General features: G+C 35.5%; 1 protein-coding gene across 1 annotated transcript in view; it reads left to right on the top strand.

The window, feature by feature from the left end:
- RTKN2 (rhotekin 2) overlaps nt 1-19,791 on the top strand; it is an 81,190-nt gene that overhangs the window by 26,052 nt on the left and 35,347 nt on the right. Inside the window, exons 5-7 of the mRNA XM_012526758.3 lie at nt 2,083-2,200; nt 4,691-4,888; nt 14,763-14,857. Coding sequence (XP_012382212.1) covers nt 2,083-2,200; nt 4,691-4,888; nt 14,763-14,857 — 411 coding nt within the window. The remainder of the gene's footprint in view (nt 1-2,082; nt 2,201-4,690; nt 4,889-14,762; nt 14,858-19,791) is intronic.

Below are 19,791 nucleotides of genomic sequence, written 5' to 3'. Positions count from 1 at the left end.
ATCTTTCTTGTCTATTGTGATGTCTTTCTTTCTCATGCTTTAAAACTGAATCATATTGAGCATAATTAGTTTTGTTTAAAGAATTCAAAAGCAGGTTAGTATATTTGTTATTCAATTAAAAATATTATTTACTTTAAAAAGGAATACATGCGGGAATTAAGTAAATCTTTCTGATTACTGGAGAGAATAAGTTTTTCTGAAGAGCTGCATTTTCTCTGTATTGAGGATATATCCCTTTAATCACTTAATACTTTTTTTTAAACATCACCATATTAAATGGCCCAGCAGCTAGCTATATTTTTTATGTTTCCGTGTCCACTTAGTGTTTTTTAGTGGTTCCCTCCTTTGCTGTTAGTTTGATGGAAATTGTTTTTTGTTTTTGTTTTTTTATTTATTTCTCCCTCCTCTCTTCCCCCAGTTGTCTGCTCTCTATGTCCATTCGCTGTGTGTTCTTCTGTGACCACTTCTATCCTTATCAGCGGCACCAGGAATCTGTTTCTTTTTGGTGCGTTTTCTTGTTGCGTCAGCTCTCCGTGTGTGCAGCGCCATTCCTGGGCAGGCTGCACTTTCCTTCGCGCTGGGCAGCTCTCCTTAGGGGGTGCACTCCTTGCGCGTGGGGCTCCCCTACGTGGGGGACACCTGTGCATGGCAGGGCACTCCTTGAGCGCATCAGCACTGCGCATGGGCCAGCTCCACACGAGTCAAGGAGGCTCGGGGTTTGAACCCCGGACCTCCCATGTGGTAGACCGATACCCTAACCACTGGGCCAAGTCTGCTTCCCAGAAATTGTTTTGCTGTCGGTATGCCTACTCTTAACCTCTTCTATTAGAAGACTTCTTTTCATTAAGTAAACTTGGAATTCAAAATAATAAAGGTAATAGAATAACTGTAATAATAAATTTGCTATTAAAGTTTACAGAGTTTTATAGGAACAACGTGTATGATTTTGGTGGTTTTTGTTTTTTGGGTTTTTTTTTTTTTATTGTTTTTTTTTTCCTTCCCCTCCCCCTTGCCTACCCTGCTGTTTTTGCTGTCTGTGTCCATTCGCTGTGTGATCTTCTGTATCTATTTCTCTTTTTGTCTTCTCTTGTCATCTTTCTCCTGTAGGATTCAATCCTGGAGACCTCTGATGTGGAGAGAGGTTCCCTGTCAATTGTACCACCTCAGTTCCTGTTCTCTGCTGTGCTTCATCTTGACTCTCCCCTTTGTCTTTCTTTTCTTATGTCATCATTTTGCTGCATGACTCACTTGAGTGGGCATAGGCACTCAGCTTGCTTCACGGGCACTTGGCTCACCATATGGGCACTGGCTTACCACAAGAGCACTGGCTCATCACGTGGGCACTCATGCGGGCACTTGGCTCACCATGTGGGCGCTTGGCTCACCACATGGGCACTAGCTCATCATGCAGGTACTGGCTCACCACACGGACATTCATGTGGGCTCTCAGCTCGCCATGTGGGCACTTGTGTGGGCACTCAGCTTACCACGCGGACACCCACATGGGCACTTGGCTTACCACACAGGCACTTGGCTCACCACATAGGCACTTGGCTCAACATGTAGGCACTCAGCTCACCATGTGGGCACTGGCTCACTGCACAGGCACGCTTTCTCTTCTTTTTCACCAGGAGGCCCAGGGATCAAACCCGGGTCCTTTCATATGGTAGGCAGAGGCCTTATCACTTGAGCCACATCCGCTTCCCTTGCTGTTTTTTAGACTGCTGGGAGGCCTATATATTTAACTTCATTTTATTTTATTTTTTTTATTTTTTTATTTTTAAGGAGACACCAGAGATTGAACCCAGAACCTTGTATGTGGGAACCAGGAGCTCAACCACTGAGCTACATCTGCTTCCCAGCTTTATTTTTTGATACTCCATGGTTTAATTGTTGTGTCTAGTTGGACATAAAGCATTACTATCTAATGACAGAATAGTCACTATAAAAAGTTAAGGGATACAATGTACAATGTGTATAAACAAGAATCTATTAACAAATATTTAAGGTTGTAGATTTTAACATAATGTAGGTATGATTTATCATGTGTATATTTGCTGAAAGTGTTGTTTTCTTTTCTAGGATCACAGCGCTATGCTGTTTTTTGTTTATTCAAAATGGGAGCTGAAGTTTTTGATACTGACATGGTGATCGTGGATAAAACAATCACAGATATATGTTTTGAAAATGTAACTGTATTGTAAGTATTTTTTTAATCTTCAAAGAATGAAAATAAAGTTCCATTTTTTTTTAAAGAAAGGCCTAGTTACAGGTTCTTTTAATTATTTGGGGAACAATTGAAATCTTTAACTGTTTGAAGTGATTTTGAAAATTACTTTATTGAAAAGAAGCCCATTTCTAATTTTGAAATTTTCACACAAAAAAATAAATTGGAGATCTTGTAATTAGTATAAGTAGTAAATATTTGACTCATTGGGTATTATAAAATATGACTTATTTTATAGTTTCATTAACTAAGTTATGAATACTTATAATGACTGGAACGTCATAATATTATTTGATATAGAGTGAACTTGGCCATAGAAGAGGTACTTCCATCTCTCATAGGACATTTAGTTAAAGAAATACTAAAATAGTATAACTACATTTATAAAATATGTACCATAGGAAATGCATTTCAGTGAAATTTTGTTGTGTTCTTTTTTCTAATGGTACACTTCTTTATTATACTCCAAAACAATAAAATATTGGGTGATACTCAGGGCTCGTTTTATTGCCTCTGCTTTTTATAGGCTCATTTTATTGTGGTCATAACAGAACCAAAAAGAACTCAGGTAGCCATAGAAATCATTTTTTAACTAACATACGTTTTTCCTGGCTTCTTTCAAAGGGTCTACTGGCCTGGATCAGTTTGTGATTTGTATATATTTTAGTGTTTCAAAGATACTATCTTCATATCTAAATGTTAGTAGTTATCGAACTATTAAGTTAAAATCAATGGACATTTTAGTTTTTTTGTCATTTTAAGCTATGAAGTTTTATGGTGAAGATTTGAGAGTACTAGTTTTGCCGCTCAAATAATATTTGGAAAAAAAAAAAAACTGTTGCAAACCATGTTTTGTGGCTTCTGTCCAGTGTCCCCTAGTAATTGTATAGCATGGAAAAATAAAATGCATTGTTCTGGGTTATTAGCAGTAACACAGGCCTTCTTACTCACAAGCTGTACTGAACCAAAGGAATTTGTTTAGACTCCAAAAAATATCCCCAAATGCTTAGATAATTGAGGCTAAAAAAACCAAAAAAGTTTTCCTTAGTTATCTGAATACATTTATTTCCATTACCAGCTGTTGCTTGTGAATTCTTTTTCTGTCTTAATCATCTTGTTAATGTGCTCTTTTCTTCACTTTATTTTGCTCTTGTTTGTCTTTACTACAAAAGCAAAAATCAGGTTTTTTTCCAGAGGAAAAAACAATTCGTGTTACTTGGGAAGACAACACATGACTTCAATTTTTTTTTAAATTTCTGTAAATATTTTTAAGTTGTTTTAAAAACAACTGCTGACAAATGTTTTAAATGTTTGAAATGTGCTTTTTGTTATGATGATTGTTTCTTTTAATAAGTATTCAATATTTATGAATCTCTGGTTTTCCTCTAAATATTGACATTTGTTAGTCATTACCAGGAATACTCTGTTTAAAAGTTGCCAAATAATAAACTGTAAAAATATCTAGAAGTTATTCCTTGGATATATCCAAACTATAGGTCGGCTGTTTAAATCTTAAAAAGTCTATGCTATGTTTTTAAAATCTCTGAGGCTGATGATATTCTGTCTGTAGGCAACATCTGTTGCTGATGGAACTCTTTTGCAGTCTTAAGTATATTTTATTGTTGATAATACTACTATAATCTTTTATGGTAAAGGTAGTTTATTGTGTCTGGAAAAGGGCAAAGCCAATCAACCTTTGAGAAAATTGCAGAATTTCTGCATATTGATTTTTTTTTAAGGAGGTACTGGGGATTGAACCCGTCCTTGTGCATGGGAAGCACTCAACCACTGAGCTACACACCTGCTCCCCTGCATATTGATTTAATAAATATTTATTGAATACCTTCTATCTTCTAAGGACAATGCTAGATTAATAATACAAAGATCATCAAAATAGCCCCCACCTTCAAGGAGTTCATGCCTTGAAGTATATCAATTTATATATACAATTTTTGTTGTTTTTTTACTCTATATAAGTGAAATGTTATTTATAGTGGCTAGGTACAAAACAGGGGCAGGGGTGACAGTGAGTGAGCTATGAATAAATCTTTTATGAAGAAGAAATTAAAAGTTTCAGCAGAAGATTTTGTTTTGGTGGAATAGTCATTTCAGGAAATCACATACAATGTAAATACCATTAAAACAGCTATATTAAAGGAAGGGCAAAGGGAAATATGACTAGGCCATTTTATTCTTTTTCTTTAAGTAATATGCCTGTAGATATTGATTAAATTGAGTTTAAGACTGTCTTAGTTTAAAAGCTGATTTAGCTCTGGGAGTTGTAGTTTCTCAGGCCAATTAGATACTAAATAGAGAGATTCTGTATCATTAACATATATGTATTTATGTTTGTGTTTATATATATAAATATAAACCTATTTTAAATGTTATGAAAACATCAAGGAAGTTGTATTTATTTTCTACTGAGTTAAATTTCTAACATTTGAATGCCCTTGTTTTTAGTAATGAAGCAGGGCCAGACTTTCAGATAAAGGTTGAAGTGTATAGTTGCTGTACGGAAGACTCCTTGTTAGCCAACACACCGAAAAAGCTAGCTAAGAAACTTAAGACATCTATTAGTAAAGCTACAGGAAAGAAAATAAATTCAGTGCTACAAGAAGATGATCATGAAACATGCTTGTTCTTCAGTTCAGCTATTTCGTAAGTTTTCTTAATACAATATTTATGGTGACATAATATAATTTTATATTTGTGACATATCAAAGTATTGTATGTGAAGTATGTATTTACATTTTAAATGGAAAGAACATCCCGAAGCAGAAACAAAACTTGTTAATATATTTACCAGCTGAGGTAACCTTAGTACCTTCCTTTGAAGATAGGAAGTTGGGTGACAGCCTGTTTTTAGTCTTTTTTTTTTTTAACAAAGTCACATTATCATTGTCACACCTAACAAAATAAGTTCTTAATATCATCTAATATCCAGTCTATATTAAAATTGCCTCAATTCTAAAAAATGTCCTTTTGCAATTTGTTTATTCAAATCAGGATCCAAGGTCTTCATATTTCATTTAGTGAATCTTTTAATTCTCTTTAATCTATAATGATTCCCCATCTATTTTTTTTTTTTGCCATTATATATGGAAAAAGAGAAAGGTCTTGTAGAATTTCCCATTTTTAAATTTGATTTCATTTTTGTAATTTTTAAAACATCTTTTTTTTCCCCCTGTGTTTCCTGTAACTTGATTGTTTAGAGGACTGATTAGATTGAGGTTGTATTTGAAGGCAATAATACTTAATGTAATTAACTATACTTACTACTATTACTCCATTAAGAAGTCTTGTCTCACTTTAGTGATGTTGAATTGATCAAATAGTGTATCCGTTATAAAGTTCCCTATCAACCTTATATCTAATGTTTTGCCAAGTATTGCTATGATCATTCCTTATTTCATTATAATTTGGTGATTTTCTAAATTTGGCCTCAATTTTTTTTAACCTGGATTTCTTGTAAAGAACAGCTTTCCTCATGAAATCTTTGTGTACAACTGCAGCATAATTGGTGGAGCAAAGGGAAGGAAAAAATACTTGGTTCTTTCCTTTTATTTACCAATTTTTAGAATAATAAGTTGATGTTCTACAGTCATCAAGGTGAATAAGGTGTTTTATTTGAACTTTTGAATTCTATGTGTTTGTATATTGTTCTTTTTGCTAGCCAAATTGTCCTGTCTTTGATCAATGGGAAGCCTTCAAGGTGGCTCTTGTATCCTTTAACCGTCTTAATTTTGATAGCTTCTTTTTTTTTCTGAGACACCAATATGTCCCGGGATCATCTTCATTTTGTATCTTTCTTCCCTACTTGGAATCACCATTTCTTTAAGGAATCCCAGTTTCTTTTGGATATCTTCTTCAAACATTGTTTGTTGCCCAACAGATAGTTTTATGTTCATGTTAATTAGCAAAACCGTTGATCAGGCTATGTTCCTAGAATTTCTTTGCATATCTACTAGAGTTAGCTCTTCAACATGTCAATAATTTTATTATAATTACAAAATGAAAAATATTTTAGGTTTAAATCCTGGAAATGTCAATCATCAAAAATAATTAACTTTTTAATGTCAGATAGTAGATGTAAAATATGCCTTGAAACTATAGCAGTAGCTTTCAGTCTATTTTGAACAAGACCCATGTGAAGATATACATTTTATATCATGACTGAATGAACAGGTACAGAAGCATATAGATTTCTTGAAATAATAACCCTTATTATTTGTAATATAGTTATCAGACTTTTTTTTCTTTAAATTCTAGTTGCTTTCAACTTTAAAAAAATGCTGTTTATGATCCATTAAATTGATTCCAGGATCTGCTAATGGGTTCCAACCCAGAGTCTGAAAAATGGTCATGGAGGATGCAAATTTTTCCTAATATTAGTATTATTAAAAAGGGGGAAAAAGAAACCCTTTAGTTTTTTTCACTTTAGCACTAGAACCATCCTAAAAACTTCTCTAGATTAAAATTATGATAAGGATTTGCTGGAAATTACTTTAATTTAACCATAATAGCTGATTTTATTTCTAGGTTGAAACATATATTTTAGAACTGAAAGAGATCTTAAATCTACATAGCTCATCCACTTAATAGTTTTGAAACATTTTCCTTATTTGAAAAAGAAAGTCTTTCAGAAAACTTTAAGCCAAGTAAATAAGCAATGATTGGACTTCTCAAGTGGTTTAATTATTTGGCAATGAATATTTAACTTTTTTATGTAACTCTAGAAATGTCTCTGAGCAGCCTTCTAAAAAGAAGTGGATTTGTGTAAGCACCTTCCCTTTCATATGAGAAAATTGAGACTCAAGGAATAATGTAACTTGTCCAAGGTATAATGTAGTTAGATAAGAGACATTACTGACCCTGTTTTCTATTATTTATGTGACCTGTGGCAGATTATTCTCTGGGTTTTTGTTTATCAGTAAGATAATTATGAACCTGGCATATATAGTAAGCACTAAAAAATATTGCTCATATTATTGTCATTACTACTTTACTGTTCTAAAACCAGTGCTTTTTTCTGAACATTTTTTTAAACTCTTGCCAAAGCATTGCAGTTTAGTAACTTGACAGGGTTATAAAATGTAGATTAGTTTTTAAACATTAAAGACCATTGTTTATAATTCATTGGGAACATGAAAATATCTAAGTGATGTTAGAACCTATATTTAACCTGTATTCTTCTTTTATACCTAGAGGAATTTTTGAGAATAACATTATTGTTTTTATATACAGTATTAAGTTCTTTTTAAGAGGGATTGGCATATTTGCTTTGAAGTATTCATTCTCCTTTTCAGATTTGTCATTCTCATTGGTTTATTCCTGAATCCAAATATAATTTTCTTTATGACTACCATTTAAAGTCATTTTTTCATAACATTTTCGGACCCACACCCCAAATGTGATAACAATTGGTCTATTTGATAGAAAAAATGTAGCTGATTAAACTTTTGGAGCTCAATATTAGGATTGGCAAAAAGGAATGTGTGTAATGTTTTAGAAAGAAAATGTTATCCTGACAAGAATGTTTTAAAAGTGAGGTCATTGTTGGTTTTGGAAGCATCAGCATTGTAATTAGTCATGGTTTAAAAATGAAATAACTTGAAATATCATCATAAAGTATTATTTGATCTGAAAGAAGACAGTGAACATTTTTGGTAATTTTTAGTATGCTCTCTGATGTGATTCATTTGTTCTTTTTATTTGTGTAATTTAGTTTACTGAAATTCCTTTAGCTGATTTTCCCAGTGTCTCTAGTAGCTGAATAAACTATTTTATAACCCTTGAGAACTATTTAGTCCATTATCCTTCATCATAAAAATATGCATCATTTTTAAAATTTTTTATTGAAGTATTCATACATGAATACGTGTAAACAATAAGTATACAGTAAAGATTGTGAACTGACAAAATAAACATACATAACATCACACGGGGGTCTCATATATCACCCCTCCACTAACTCTTTGCATTTTTGTGAAGCATTTGTTACAAACTATAATGTGCATCATTTTTAAACAATCATCTCATGAAGACTTAAAAAATTGAGAGTACTCATTTGACAAAAGATTTATTAAATTTAAAATGACACGGTACTATATTTTAACTTAGATCAAAGTTACAAACAAGTGTCCTAGCACTTGTCTAGAGTAAGTGGATTCTTTATGTTTTAAGGAACAATGGTATTAAAAGTTTTGCAATATGAAAGATTATGCCACTTTCAAACATAACTAGGAATTAACAGCTACTAAGTATAATGTATTAATTTATTCATTTAATCATCCAAAAATGATTCAAGATTCTTGTAGTATAGTAAAATATGGGTTACTATGAATCTGAAAAAGTACCTTAATTTTAAACTATTTCTAAATGAGGTATACAGATAGTATGAAATAATAGGCATCTTTTTGCAATATACCACGTGCACTTGTAGCTTCTGGCAAGTTAATTACATTCTCTGAACTTGAGTTTCTTCATCTAAAAATGTGGACCAAAATATCTGCCCTCCATACCTCAAGTACCTAAAGTACGTATCAGGTGATAAGGTGATGAATCTTAAAAAAAAGATACTGCTCATCAAAATGCCTTAAACTGAATATAGAGAGATACAGTATTTAATGCTTTGTATGTCTCTGATTTTTAGGGGAGGGTTTCATCCTACTACCACTTCACCATATTTATTATTTCATTACAAAAGTAATATAAAGTTAACAAAAATGAACATGGGAGAGAAAAAAGTTAGAGTTCAACCACTTTAACCCAGATACTTTTTATCATTTTGAACTTATACTTTCCTTCCAGGTTTTTAAATATTGATACCTAGATTTGGGGGATATTTAGAAACTCATAATAGTGTACATTCAACTTTTTATCTAAAATTATTACAGAGTATTCACATAATCAACTTAATGGTCACATTTTTTATCAATTACCTATATCAGGGTTTTTGTTTTGTTTTGTTTTGTTTGTTTTTTTCCCTGTTCTTCAAATATTCTTTTATTTATTTATTTATTTATTTTTTAATGTAATTAAAAAAAAATATGAGGTCCCATTCAACCCCACCGCCCCCGCCCCCCACTCCCCCCACAGCAACACTCTCTCCCATCATCATGACACATCCATTGCACCTGGTAAGTTCATCTCTGAGCATCACTGCACCCCATAGTCAATGGTCCACATCATAGCCCAGACTCTCACGTTCCATACAGTGGGCCCTGGGGGGATCTACAATGTCAGGGTTTTTTTTTTAACCTTTCTTAGAAGAGATTATCAATAACTTTCATATTGTTATTTTTAGATGTGTCATTCAATAAAGTAGAGGTAAATGTCTAATATAGTTACTGTAAAGCAATTAAGGAAAAGATATCTTAGTCACAATCATTTTTTTTAAGGCCTAAAAAAAAAATTTAAACATCTACTTTATTTAATTTTAGCCTATTCTGCCACATACATGCTTTCTAAACTTGCCACCGCTTCATTGCACTCAGTGCATATGCACAGTCTATAACATGATAGTTTCCTGTGCGTACTAATAAGCAAAGACTACTCAAACATTTTTGATGGTCAGTGAGAATAAATTACAGTGTCAGTCCTAAAAATAAAACCAAAAATATTTCTCCTTTTTCTTTCTTTTCTCCCTGCCTTCCATCATTTCAGACATTATTCATGATGGATTTAACATACATTGTAGACTGTTCATTTAATACCTTGGTCTCTCAGTTTCATGACCTCCTTGCTTCCAGTGTCTTCCTCTAGTCCATTTCAGGTATCCACCCCATGGTTATACCCTAGATCTTGTCATTACTAATAATGGCACAATTCTAAAATCTCTATTACAGATATTCTACTCAGTCCACCACCTCCCACATTTGCACCTTCTCCCTTCAGTACTCTGGCTCCAACTTAGCTTGGACCACATGATTTCTCATTTTATTCTTTCCTGGTATCTCTCTTCCTTTGTCAAACTTACCTTGGAAAACTTCCAACCCTTGTTAAATCCTACTTTTAGCTCCTCTACACCTACACTCAAGGAGATGAGTAAGCTGGAGAAAAGCACAGTCATACTGACTGGCCTTACTTTAGTCACATGATCACTAATCTTAAGTGGTTTTAGTATGACTGAAAATCCTGCTAAGTTTCTATAGCTTTCCATTTTCTCTCTTTTCAAGGTATTTCACATGTAATCTTCTCTCCTCACACTTCCATCATTCTCTTTCCATTTCTCATTCTAACAGATGACTTAACTTCATATATCATTGAAGCAATCAGAAGAGAACTTGCAGTTTCTCCATCTACCAAATCTACCTGCCTACCTGCATCTATATCTATATTTGCTGCTTTTCTTCCTTGTGAATTATGTTTGCCACCTCTAAGGCCATCCTCTCGTGCAGTAGATAGCCATCTTCTCAACTACTCAAGGGTAAGCTCCAGCACTTGTTACCCACCCCCTCCTACATCATCAATTTTTCTTTTGCATCGTTCTCACAAACATAAACATGCTAAAATCACTCCCATTTCTGCTGCCACATTTCAGCGCTACCCTTTATAAAGAGTTATTTATATATACTGTCTCTTTTCCTCCCATTCTTTCTTGAAACACTTCAATCTGGCTTTCAATATGTCACCTCCATCCCAGCCCATAGAAACTGCTCTTGTGAAGGTAATAGTGATCTACATATTGTCTAACCCAGTGTCAATCATTAGTACTCCTCTAATGATCTCTTCAGTATTTAACACAATTGCTTCTTAAAGCACTCTCCAAGTCTGCTTCATTTCAGTTAATAACAATTTCATTTTTCTAATTGCTCACGTCAAAAGCCTTGGACTTGTCCTTGACTCATTCCTTTTTTTCATATCCCATGTCCACATTGGTTCAACTTGAAAAACGTATACAGAATCTTACCACTTCTCATCACTTCCACCTCTCCCACTCTATTCCAGGCCAGGATCAACTCTTGCCTTGTCAGTAGCCAGAGGGATTATTTAAAAATACAGGTGAAGTCATGATATAATCCTCTGCTCAAAACCTTCATTTGTTTCCCATCGAACTTAGAATAAAATCCAGTGCCTTATCATCTCCTGTAAAGCATGACACAGTGTCCATTATCTGTCCCCTACTTGTGTTTTGGACATCTCATGTTCTCCTCCTCCCTTTCCATAGTCCAGCCATGTGGCCTTCTTATTGTCAGATACACCTAGCCTGTGCCCACTTTATCCTTTGCACTTATTTTCTTTCTCTGTCTGAAATGCCTGTCCTTTTTGCTCTTCCAGTGGCAATTATCAGTGCTGTCACTCGGGTTGCTACTTAAATGTTACTTCCTCTCCCTTGCCCATCTGAAATAACAGTCTCTCATCGCCTTAATCCCTTTACCCTGCTTTATAACTAACCCCATAGACGTGATGACATGATATAATTATATATTTATTTTCTTTCCTCCAGAGAAAGAGGGGCTCAACATCCACACACACACCCCCCCCCCCCCCCCAGTTCCTAAAACAGTGCCTGGCAAATCCAGACATCTCCAACTTATTGTCAACTATCAGTTCCTGAAAATAGCACATTGTACATGAAAACACTAACAGAGATCCTATTTCTCATTGTTTTAAGTGGCAATAATTGTAATGCTTTATCAATTTAAAAATCCCAACCAATTTTCTAAACTGTAGCTCCATAAAACCTATACATCAGTGACAGAGTATCATATTGGGATAATGTTTAATGCATTGTGCCCTGATCACCAAACTACCAATAGTGTATAGTAATATTTTTCCTTCCATTGTAATTGCTGTTCTCAATTGCTTTCATTCTTTCTACATGGTTTTCTTTAATACTTCTTTAAGTTTTGGGGGACTAAATGTGTAACACTAGGCAAAAGTAAGCTAATTATGAAAGGTACTATAGAAACAATAGCAGAGAATGGAGCACACTATGAAGCTGTGGTGCCTCTCTAAGTTCTAGCAATAGTGGCAATTTGTTGATACTTGGTGAGCTTTTCCAAAAGTCTCTATGAAAGTCTGACATTGTACCAATTACATTCAGAATGTACCTTGAAATTTTACTCATGCAGTTAGTTAAAATGTTATATTGAGCTTTGGGTACTGAAGCATAAATTTTCCTGTATAAACATTGATAAAAAAAAAATACACTGGATATTGAGGCTATGTATAGTCTATGATATTTGTGTATTGAAAACCAAGAGACGATTACCAATGGAATAACATTCTGCAGGCTATGCTTTTATTAAATAAATGCATGCATACATTGCATGCTTACCAAATTTATATGTATTTTGTAATAGCTATTAAGGATTTGGTAAGAAGTAAAAGAAGGTTTATAAAGCATATCACCTGGCACAATTAATGAAAATTCTCATCGGGTATCTCTTCTCTCAAGTTTGTCTGTCTTTCTGCCTTTCTTTCTTTTTTTTTTTTAGATTTTTATTTATTTATTGATTTCTCTCCCCTCCCCCCCCCCCCCAACCCGGTTGTCTGTTCTCTGTGTCTATTTGCTGCATCTTCTTTGTTTGCTTCTGTTGTGGTCAGCAGCACGGGAATCTGTTTTTCTTTTTTTTGTTGTTGCATCATCTTGTTGTGTCTGCTCTCCGTGTGTGCGTCACCATTCCTGGGCAGGCTGCACTTTCTTTCGCGCTGGGTGGCTCTCCTTACGGGGCGCACTCCTTGTGCGTGGGGCTCCCCTACACAGGGGACACCCCTGTGGGGGCACAGGACTCCTTGTGCACATCAGCACTGCACATGGGCCAGCTGCACACGGGTCAAGGAGGCGCAGGGTTTGAGCCGTGGACCTCCCATGTGGTAGACGGACATCCTAACCACTGGGCCAAGTCTGCTGCCTCTTTCTTTTTTTTAGCACACTTTCTCTGATATTTCGAATTTTGAGATTTTACTATTTTGGAAAATAAATATTAAAACCAAGAAAGTCAGGGGAAAAAGTAAAATTATTAGTACATAAAATGCAAGCATTATTGAACAAAAACTTACTTTTTATTACCACAAAGTGTCAAGAAATGAAATGTATCACCATACTTTCTAGGTAGTTAGGCAAACAGGCTATTTTAGCAAAAACAGCATAAAGGGGATCTATACTGAAAAGAAAAAAAAATTGAATTTGTAATGAATTCCTCCATTTTTTCACACTATAAACAAAAACATCAAGACTTTGAAGTAGGTAAGCCCAAGAGTGGAGATTCAGTCTTACCCCAGGGAAATAAATATGAGTCAGGTCCCATTTCTCTCCTTTCTAACAACCTTCAGTGGCTTCCTATTACACTTAGAATGAAATCCACTTTCCTTCCAATGTTCTTAAGGTTCTACGTGATCTAATCTCTGCCCATATTTCCAACCTTGTCTTGTACTGTACTTTACTCTCACTATGCTCCAGCTAAATTATCGTTCAGCCTCTGTTTTAGTTTGCAAAGGCTGCGAATGCAATATACCAGAAATGGGCTGGCATTGATAATGGTAATTTTATTAGGGGAAAATCTTATATTTCTGAGACTGGAAAAATGTCTAAATCAAGGCATCTTCAGAGATGCTTTCTCATCAAAGGTCAGCTGCTGGTTGGATTCTGGCCTCCTGCCACATGGCAAACCAAAGAGGTGGCTTCTCCTCACTTCAGTCCTGTTCCACTGATTCCAGCCTCCAGCCTCTCAGCCTCTCAGGGTTTCTCTGTCTTCCTGCAGTCCTCTCTTACTTGGCAGGGTCAAAATGGAGGCTATCTTTCTCTGTGTGTCTCCTTTCAATTCTCGGTTTATATAAGACCCCAGAAAGGGGGTGGAGACCTAACCTGGGTCAAGCCCCACTGACATAGTCCAATCAAAGGCTTCAGTGTGAGCTAATCAAAGCTGATCTAATCAAGGTCCCTTAACTGAATCTAATGCAATCAAAAGACCCCACATCCACAGGAATGGCTTAGTTCAAAGAACATGATCTTTTCTAGGATTCACAAAACTTCAAACTGTCCACTCTCCTTTTACACAGGCTAGTCCAGCTGTTTGGAAAGTTATCTTTCATTCTTTGCTTGGTTAACTCCTTTTCTGGGTGTGTAACTCTTTACCTCCTCAGGGAGACCTTTCCTGATTCCCCTACCTAACATAGGTCCTAAGTTTTCTTATCTGTTTTTTTGTTTCCTTAATTGTTGCATTACAACTTGGAAATGCCAGCATTTAATTTATCTCTACTTCCTCTTTTTTCCCCCCGTCTGTACCAGAATATAATGCTGAGTCTTGTTCACCACTTAATGCCCATCACCTAGCATAGTACCTGGCATACATTAGGTGTTCAGTAAATATTTATTGAATGAATGTATGGAACTCCTTCAGAGAAACATTTCTGTGGGTTAAATACTTTGCACATTTTATTAAGACAAAACGTCATAAAGAGATAAACATGCTAAACTGATTAATAAGATGTGTTGATTAAAATCTGTCATTGTTAACATCCAAGTATTTTAGATAATAGAAAACATAGTAAAGTATTTAAAACATGTCTTGTTTTTCACTATTAGTGGTGCAAAGTATAATTTGCTAGCTCATACTACTCTGACCTTGGAAAGTACTGAGAATAACTTCAAGACCCATAATTTGTCTATTAATGGAAATGGTAAGTATATTTTTTTACTTATTACATATATTATGCATACACATAATGTGGTGTCAGTAATACTTTCTAATTTTAGTATGTTTCCAAGAAGCAGATATTGGCTTAAATATTGAAGGCATGAGTGATTATGTGGGTTCTTTTAAACATGTCTATTTCCTTTTCCCAAAGGAGGAAAGTTTATTTTCCTTTCTGTGTGTTTTTTTGCCAGAGATTTGTTTGTGAGGCTAGCTTAGAACAGAAAGGTTTTGGGTATTCTGGGTCCTTTTCTTTGACTTGAAGTGGATTCCTTCACCACTGTTCTAACTGGCAACCAAAGAACTGTTTTGTTTTTAAATTCAAAATTGAGGAGCCAGCACTTCAGTAGTACCGACTTTATGAAATTTGTTTCCTTGCTTTCCTTTATGGTTTTACCACCTATTTATCCTTCCTTAAATAATGTAGTTTAGGTTTGCCTGACTGGAACTGTACGTGGATGGAATCACATTGTATGTCTTATTAGTGACTTGCTATTTCTGTTCATTATTCTACATGTATATATTTTCACTGTATGATTATACCACTATTTAAATTTTATACGGATACAGTTATAAATAGTTTCAGGGCTTTTCCGGTTTTCTGCTGCTTCTTGAATCTATTTCAGAAAGTTATATTTTTCTAGATACTTATCCATTTGCTCTAAAATTTTAAATTTATTAGCATTAAATTTGTCATATCCTTCTATTGATTGAATTACTGCATTATCTGTAGCAGTGTCTATTCATCCTTGATACTGGCTTTTTGTACCTTCTGTTTTTTACTTGATCAGTCTTGTAGAGGTTTGTCAATTTTATTAATCTGTTCAAAGAACCTACTTTGGGTTTTATTTATCTCTATTGTATGGTGTTTACTATTCTGTTTTTATCTTAAATTTTTCATGTTTTCCCTTTTACTTTCTTGAGGTTATTTTGCTGTACTTTTTCTAACTTTTTATATTTGTATGCTTAGCTCATTAATTTTCAGCTTGTATCTAATATTAATATATGGCAAATTAATAGCTTTTAAAGCTATAAATTTTCCTGTAAATACTGCTGTGGTTGTATCCCATAATTTGTGTTATATAGTACTTGTCACTTCAGACTATTTCCTAATTTATATTGTGATTTGACTCGAGTTATTTTTTAACAAATCAATTTTATTGTTACCTATAATAAACCATATAATTCATCCAAGTGTACAATCAATGACATTTGGTATAATCACATAGTTGTGCATTTATCACTTCAGTCACATCAGAGCATTTTGATTATTTTAATAATAATAAACAAAAAGCAAACAAGCAAGAAAATTCTTTACCTCCCAATCTCTCTGTTTCCCCTGCTGTACATAGCTGCTATTTCTGGCTATTCTTGCACAATTATTTATTTATTAAGCGGTTTTGTTGAGATATATTCACATACCATATGATCTATCTAAAATGCATAATCATTGACTTTTAGTATACTCACAATGTTATGCATTCATCACAAAAAAAATTTTTAGAATTATTTCATTACTCCAAAAAGAAAAATTGTATACCCCTTAGCCTATCTTCCTTAGCCCTACATAACCACTAATCAAATTTCCTCTTTATAAATTGATTTATATTTACATTTTTAATAAATGGAATCATATAATATGTTACACAATATATTTAGTTCATAACCATTCAGTATCCTTTTGTGTCTGGCTTTCTTCACTCAACATAATGTCCTCCAGGTTCATCCATATTGTCATATGCTCTACTACTTTATTTCTTCTTACAACTGCATGATATTCCATCTTGTCAATAAACCACAGTTTATTCATTCATCAATTGTTTCCATCTTCTGGGAATCGTGAATATTGCTGCTGTGGTCACAGATGTGCAGATATCAATTTGTGTCACTGCTCTCAGTTTTCTGGGTAGTGATACCCAGTAGTGGTATTACATGGTCATGTGGCAAATCTATATTCAACTTCTTTAGGAACTGCCAAATAATCCTCCACAGTGGCTGTACCATTCTGCATTCCCGCCAACAGTGAATAAGTTTTCCTATCTCTCCACATCCTCTCAAACATGTGTAGTTCTGTTTTTTTAATAGTCATCATTCTTATAGATGTGAAATGATATCTCATTGTAGTTTTGATTTTCATTCCCCAAATCATTAGTGATAGTGAACATTTTTTGCTCTTTTTATTTCTTCTTTGGGAAAATGTCTATGCAAGTGTTTTCCCCATTTTTTAAATGGGTCGTTTGACTTTTTATTGTAGAATTATAACATTTCCCTATATATCATGGATAATAAACCCTTACCAGATATGTGATTTCCAAATATTTTCTCCCATTGAGTTAGCTGCCTTTTCACCCTTTTGACAAAGTCCTGTGAGGTGCAAGAGTGTTTAATTTTGAGGAGGTCCCATATATCTATTTTTTTCTTTTGTTGTACATGCTTTGGATGTAAGGTCTGAGAAACCACCACCTACCACAAGGTCTTTAAGATATTTCCCTCCATTTTCTTCTAGTAATTTTATGTCTTGAGTTACTTTTTAATGTATTCCTAATTTATAAAATGTGAGATCATCTAGTCTTTCTAACTTAATTACATTGTTGTCAGATAACATACTTTATTATTTCAGGCCTTTGAAATTTGTGGAGACTTGTATTATAGCACAGTATATGATCAGTTTTTATAAATATTCCATTTATACTTAAAAAGAATTCTGAAGTTAGTTCAGTAGCATGTTCTATATGTGCTAATTATTTGTTAGGCTTATTCAGATTTTTCTATGACCTTTAAAGTTATAGTTAACACATTCTCTATTACTGAGAGAGATGTTAAAAAATTCTCTTCCCATGATTATGGATTTTTCTAGTTCTCCTCATTATTCTATCCATATTGCTTTATATAATTTATGCCTTTGCTATTTGATGCATAAAAATTTGTAATAGTATCCTTTTTTCCCCATTCTTTTACCTCAACTTTCACTTCTTTCTGTTGTTAATGTGCCTCTTTAAACGGCATTATATATGTTTTTTTTAAAGATTTATTTATTATTTATTTATTTCTCTCCCTTTCCCCCCCCTCACCCCAGTTGTCTGTTCTCTGTTTCTATTTGCTGCTGCGTGTTCTTCTTTGTCAGCTTCTGTTGTTGTCAGCGGCACAGGAATCTGTGTTTCTTTTTGTTGCGTCATCTTGTTGTGTCAGCGCTCCGTGTGTGTGGCACTATTCTTGGGCAGGCAGCACTTTCTTTTGCACTGGGCAGCTCTCCTTACGGGGCGCACTCCTTGTGCATGGGGCTCTCCTACGCGGGGACACCCCTGCGTGGCATGGCACTCCTTGCGTGGATCAGCACTGCGCATGGGCCAGCTCCACACGGGTCAAGGAGGCCCGGGGTTTGAACCACAGACCTCCCATGTGGTAGATGCACACCCTAATTGCAGGACTAAGTCCACTTCTATATAAGATTTTAACCTTTATCCAGTTTGACAAACTTTGTTTTGTTTTGCGTTAACATTAGCCCTTTAGACAAATGAGTTTATATGGCTATGAGTCTCTAAAAGAGTCTGGAGGATGTCAGAAGGATTGCCCTTATGCACACCTGAGCAGAGTCTCAGAGACAGATAAAGTAGATACAACCCCAGGTATTGGTTCTTTTGAGGGCTAAAGAGACCCACAGGTTCTATGGTCATGGCAGATGGGGTTCACTGCCATGTCAGTTGGCCCTTCTTTGGAGCTGGTGTTTCTGCGTGATGGAGCTGGACACAGATGGGATTTCTTTTCACAAGGCTTTCATGCTACTTTACTGGAATTGTAGTTGGTGCTGGGGTTTAAGATATATCTAGGGGATTTGAATCTCTGGACTGACAATATGATAGCCAGGCCCTGAGCCTCAACAGACTTCAACTCCTAAACACTGATTTATTGGACTTACACCACTCAGCTAACATGGAGTTCAAGAATGTCAACCACCACACCATGGAGCCTAGAGTGCCTACAACTGAAAGCAGGAGGATTGCATCCAGTATCCATGTGGAATCTAAGCCTCCTCTTGACACAGATGTGCAATGGACACAATGGACAATTACCAAACATTGTAGATCCTCCCAGGGCCCACTGGATGGAACATGGGAGAGGATGGGCTATGATGTGACCATTGACCATGAGGTGCAGCGATGCCCAGGGATATACTTACCAAATGCAATGGATATGTCATAATGATAGGAGAGAGTGTTGCTGGGGAGAGGGGGAGTGGTGGGGTGGGGGTGGTGGGGTTGAATGGGACCTCATATTTTTTGAATGTAATATTTTTACAAAATGAATTTTAAAAAATTAAAAGATAAAAGAAAAGAAAAGGCAGGAAAATGGACATAAACCAGGACTGCCCTAAACAAGGGAGAGCACACAATCATCCTGGAGCTCATCCGTTTAATGGCTCTGTGGAGACCCAGGTCATGGACTTACTTTAATTAGCAAATCAGTGATCTGGAGGCCCCCAGGTCCACCCAGACGAATGCACCACCTCCAGTTCCAGCAGCGGGAGGTCCAGTATTAAAGGATGAGACTCAGCACAGGTCTGCACCCTCCCCAGTGCACAGGAGTAACACCTCCCACAAACACCCCAGGGTACAGAGCTCAAGGCAACACAGCATCTGAGGAGCCACAGCCATCACCAAAGGACAGGTTGAAGGAGCCTAGACACCACCTGCCAAAGCCTGCAGCCTGGAGCTGAGCATCATGGGAGGGAGGGGTGAGGCAGCTTCCAGTACTGCCCATGTGCAGGCCCCACCCAGACCTCAGGGCCCACCCCAGGCCTCCGGACAGGGGATGGCCCCACCCACTTCCTGCTTCAGGCACCCAGGGTTCAGCTAGTGGATCATCTGAACCATTCCTCAACTTTTGACTGTTTTTCTTTAATCTTTAACATTCTCCATTTAA

This window comes from Dasypus novemcinctus, chromosome 6, assembly GCF_030445035.2.
Source record: "Dasypus novemcinctus isolate mDasNov1 chromosome 6, mDasNov1.1.hap2, whole genome shotgun sequence".
In the NCBI taxonomy this organism is placed as follows: domain Eukaryota; kingdom Metazoa; phylum Chordata; class Mammalia; order Cingulata; family Dasypodidae; genus Dasypus; species Dasypus novemcinctus.
The sequence above is the reverse complement of the archived record's forward strand: the minus strand, read 5'-3'. Positions and strand labels throughout refer to the sequence as shown.